The following is a 4,596-nucleotide window of genomic DNA, read 5'->3' as shown; positions in this document are numbered from 1 at the left end:
AACAATGAAAGACTATTTTCTTCGGCTCCAAAATCACTGCAGATGGTGACTGCAGCCATGAAATTAAAACACTTGCTTGCTCCTTGTATGAAAAGCTATGACCAACCTAGACAGCATATTAAAAAGCAGAGACATTACTTTGCCAACAAAAGTCCATCTAGTCAAAGCTATGGTTTTTCCAGTAGCCATGTATGGATGTGAGAGATGGACTGTGAAGAAAGCTGAGCACAGAAGAATTGATGCTTTTGAACTGTGGTGTTGGAGAAGACTCTTGAGAGTCCCTTGGACTGCAAAGAGATCAAACCAGTCCATCCTAAAGGAAATAAGTCCTGAAATTCCAACACTTTAGCCACCTGATTCAAAGAACTAATTCACTGTAAAAGACCCTGATGCTGGGAAAGACTGAAGGCAGGAGGAGAAGGAAATGACATAGGATGAGATGGTTAGATGGCATCACCAACGCAATGGACATGAGTGTGAGCAAGCTCCAGGGGTTGGCAATGGACAGGGAAGCCTGGCGTGCTGCAGTCCATGAGGTCGCAAAGAGCTGGACACGACTGAATGACTGAACTGACTGACTGAGGCAGTCATGTAAAGTACTACCCATACAACAGAGAAGAACAAAATCAAAGTTAAGTAGAGGAACCTATAAGTTTGGGAGCACAAAATCTCTGTAATGAAGTTACAGTACTTTTGAGAATTCTTAAATTATTATCTGAGAGAAGAGAAAGCTTAACACGGAAGATGAGAAATAAACCAGACACTTAAAGTAAGTAGAACTTTTATAAACAAAAAAGGGGATGAACCTCTGATGCTATAGGAACAGCTTGGTTATGATGTCAACAACTGTTCCAAATAATCTGACAACCAACCACCTGATCTGGGATCTCTAAAGTGAGAAGATACTTGGCACTCACTCCCTCCAGTCAAGCACCTCCTTCAGGATGCCTTCCTTCACACATAAGTTCTGCTGAACTCTTCCCATTCATTCTCAACAGTGTAATCACTTAAGTAGCTCCCACAGCACTTTATAAGCACACTGTGTAGCATTTCATAATCATCTGCTACTCGTGTATTTTCCACTTTAGACTCTCTCAAACGTCTTACTGTTGGTCCCCAAAACTCTTTAACAGTTTTCTAAGCACTCAGTTAATGTTGATTGAGGACACAATATCTATTAAAGAAATGAACAACTGTGATGACCTAGAGGGGTGGAATGGGAGGAAGGGAGAGAGGCTCAAGAGGGAGGGAATATATCTAATGACTGATTGGCATTGTTGTACAATAGAAACTCACACAACAGTTCAGTTCAGTCGCTCTGTCATGTCCGACTCTTTGCGACCCCATGAACCGCAGCATCCCAGGACTCCATCATCAACTCTTGGAGTCCACCCAAACCCATGTCCATTGAGTCGGTGATGCCATCCAACCATCTCATCCTCTGTCCTCCCCTTCTCCTCCTACCCTCAATCTTTCCCAGCATCAGGGTCTTTTCAAATGAATCAGCTCTTCACATCAGGTGGCCAAAGTATTGGAGTTTCAGCTTCAACATCAGTCCTTCCAATGAACACCCAGGACTGATCTCTTATATATAATGACTGATTGGCACTGTTGTATGATAGAAACCAACACAACACTGTAAAGCAATTTTTCACCAATTAAAAAAAATTGTAAAAAGAAATGAATAAGTAGTAATGAGGCCTATTCATATCTTTTACAATGTATTTTCAAAAATATCTCCCAGGCTAAAGTCATTTCTCAGGTAACAGTGCTCCACAGGCAACACTTAACATCCAATGCAATATTTAAAAAGACTTCTTAAGTGATCCCCAGGAACCTCACATGTGCCAGGTTGACTGGATCACCGTCTGGAAATGTAGCACAGGGTATTAGCCTCCCTCCACTATGATTAGCATAGTGATGTTCTAAAATAATTTGCTTGGAATGCTAATAACGATTGCCAATATACTAAGCATGCTTCACACTCTGTACTCAGCAAAGTGATTGCTCTTTATTCGTTTGCATTCCTTCATATTTATAATTTTAGCTTTTATGATGCTAGGTGATGCTGGTAACTATCCATTGCCTAGAAATGTTTGTCCCAAACTAATTATCTTTTTAAACTCCTGGACAACTTTCACATTTTCCCCCCTTTACTTCACTTTTAAAATCAGCAAGTCCTTTCCAAAACCTCCTTTCTTCTAATGCTACTTTTTCCCCTCTAAAGTATATTTATATTGAGCATGACCAACCAAGAATTAAATACATGCGTCAAAATCTGATCAACTTACTCTCTGGGCCTTTTTAATACGTATTTTCTTCTACCATCTCCTAAGTTTTCAATTTAATTTGAAAAGCATAAAAAATAAGTTAGCTAACGCAAGCTAGATTCTGCACTAAGTGTATATGAACACATACACAAGATTTACCAAGTAAATCTGACAGTTACAGCAGAACAGCTGAATATAAGCATTAAGTCAATCCGGGTTCTACAAATAACAGTCTCATGGGCACTTCTGAAAGAAGGGTCGAGAGGAGCTACATAAAGCCATGTAACCGACCTGGGAGAAAACAATGGGGGTGGTGATAATGCTTACGTGTGTTAGTATCACCGAATCCCAGCCTCTTCAAATATCCTTCCCAAATGAGGCCCAGCAGCACCTCCCCTGCCCCAAATAAAATTAATCCCAGAGGACAAAAACCACGACTTAAAAGAACGCCATGTAACAACGCCATTCGCTAGCACTCAGACGTCCTGTAACGTTCCCCAAATAAGCCTCCTCTGAACTCCAGCCTGGCACCACTGACGAAAAGCTAACATATGGAAGGTGGTGCCAACCGTCTGCGAGCCCGGCCTGAAAGGTGAAGATAACGTCCTGGCATGATCCTACCACTTACCTTCATCGTAGTTATAACCTCGGACATTCCGATGCCGGGCCATGACAGCGGAGAGGGCGTTTGCCACAGCCCCTTACAAACTACCGGCTCAGATACTGGTAACACGCCAACTGCGGCCCCAAATACACCTATACGCCATCTTGGCTTCCCGCAGGCCACAGCCCCTGCGCATGCGCGGCGTCTTATCTGAGTACGGCAACCTCTCAGGGTCAGCCGCCTCCCCGAGGACGCGTGCGTACTACTGGAACTCAAGGGAGGGGTAGGTTTCGGCGTGGCCCCGCCCACAGATAGCTTGATTGACGGGACTTTCGAAAGAGAAGAAGTCCACCACGGATAGTTCGTTGTTTTGAACCGTGTATTTCGTCCGGGATTCTTTCACCTACACCAGCGTTCCCAATTATTTTCCAAATTTGGCTTCTGATAATCTAGTAAAAGATGACTGTGTGCTCAATAAGAGCAGAAACCTTGTCTTATCCAACTTTCATCTTTGGGGCCTATTTAGGCTCTGATAGGAGTTAACAAACTTTAGGTTTGGTATAGGAATTAGTTAAAACTTTAAAGACGAAAAAGACTCTAATTAAACGGCTGTATTTTCATTGATAAGCTAGCTATGATAGGTCACCATGCATTTGTATATGTAATTCGTGTTTTTATGTATATGCCCCAGTCTGCATTAATACTTCTTATGAACAGCTATCTGTCTTTAGCTTTGGATGGAAAGGATTATCATCAGCGTCATAAAGGATTTATTGACCGTTCATTGAACACAGTTACATGCTGAGTATTCAGTATAGCTTTAAGACACGGCACTGGCCTTAAATGGTGATGAATGTTACTAATGAACAAATCTATAACCTATTATTAAATGTCATTTCTTAGATTACAAAATGAACAATGCTATGTGAAAAACCAACCTCTTTATTATACTGAAGAACTACACTTAGTTTTTGAACTGGTGATACTTTACATTAAATTATAGAAATAAAAAGCTTATTTTCAGCTTTTTATTATCCATAACTGAAAGAGAAAAGAATGATACAAATTCAATTCATATTTGAAAGTGGCTTGAATGGTAATTTTTACATGTGTTTGACAGTGTCTATCAAATCTTTCAGTTCAGTTCATTTCAGTCGCTTAGTCGTGTCCGACTCTTTGCGACCTCATGAATCTCAGCATGCCAGGCCACCCTGTCCATCACCAACTCCCAGAGTTCACCCAAACTCATGTCCGTTGAGTTGGTGATGCCATCCAGCCATCTCATTCTCTGTGGTCCCCTTCTCCTGCCCCCAATCCCTCCCAGCATCACGGTCCTTTCCAATGAGTCAACTCTTCGCAAGAGGTGGCCGAAGTATTGGAGTTTCAGCTTTAGCATCAGTCCTTCCAAAGAACACCCAGGCCTGATCTCCTTTAGAATAGACTGGTTGGATCTCCTTGCAGTCCAAGGGACTCAAGAATCTTTTCCAACACAACAGTTCAAAAGCATCAATTCTTTGGCACTCAGCTTTCTTCACAGTCCAACTCTCATATCCATACATGACCACTGGAAAAACCATAGCCTTGACTAGACGGACCTTTGTTGGCAGAGTAATGTCTCTGCTTTTGAATATGCTATCTAGGTTGGTCATAACTTTCCTTCCAAGGAGTAAGCGTCTTTTAATTTCATGGCTGCAGTCACCATCTGCAGTGATTTGGGAGCCC

General features: G+C 41.9%; 1 protein-coding gene across 3 annotated transcripts in view; it reads right to left on the bottom strand.

The window, feature by feature from the left end:
* HBS1L (HBS1-like translational GTPase) overlaps positions 1–3,083 on the bottom strand; it is an 86,811-nt gene extending 83,728 nt beyond the window's left edge. Inside the window, exon 1 of one of the 3 annotated variants that reach the window (XR_825631.1) lies at positions 2,899–3,081. Coding sequence is in view for 2 of the 3 variants with exons in the window: in XM_010844257.1 (XP_010842559.1) it covers positions 2,899–2,941 (43 nt within the window). In the remaining variant the exon portion in view is untranslated. Of the gene's footprint in view, positions 1–2,898 lie in introns of all 3 variants that reach the window. The other 2 variants (XM_010844257.1, XM_010844256.1) reach the window with 2 other exon arrangements.
* Between the last annotated feature and the right edge of the window lie 1,513 nt (positions 3,084–4,596).

Source organism: Bison bison, unplaced genomic scaffold, assembly GCF_000754665.1.
Source record: "Bison bison bison isolate TAMUID 2011002044 unplaced genomic scaffold, Bison_UMD1.0 scf7180017864198, whole genome shotgun sequence".
Taxonomy (NCBI): domain Eukaryota; kingdom Metazoa; phylum Chordata; class Mammalia; order Artiodactyla; family Bovidae; genus Bison; species Bison bison.
Note: the sequence above shows the minus strand (reverse complement) of the source record. Positions and strands in the feature narration are given on the sequence as shown.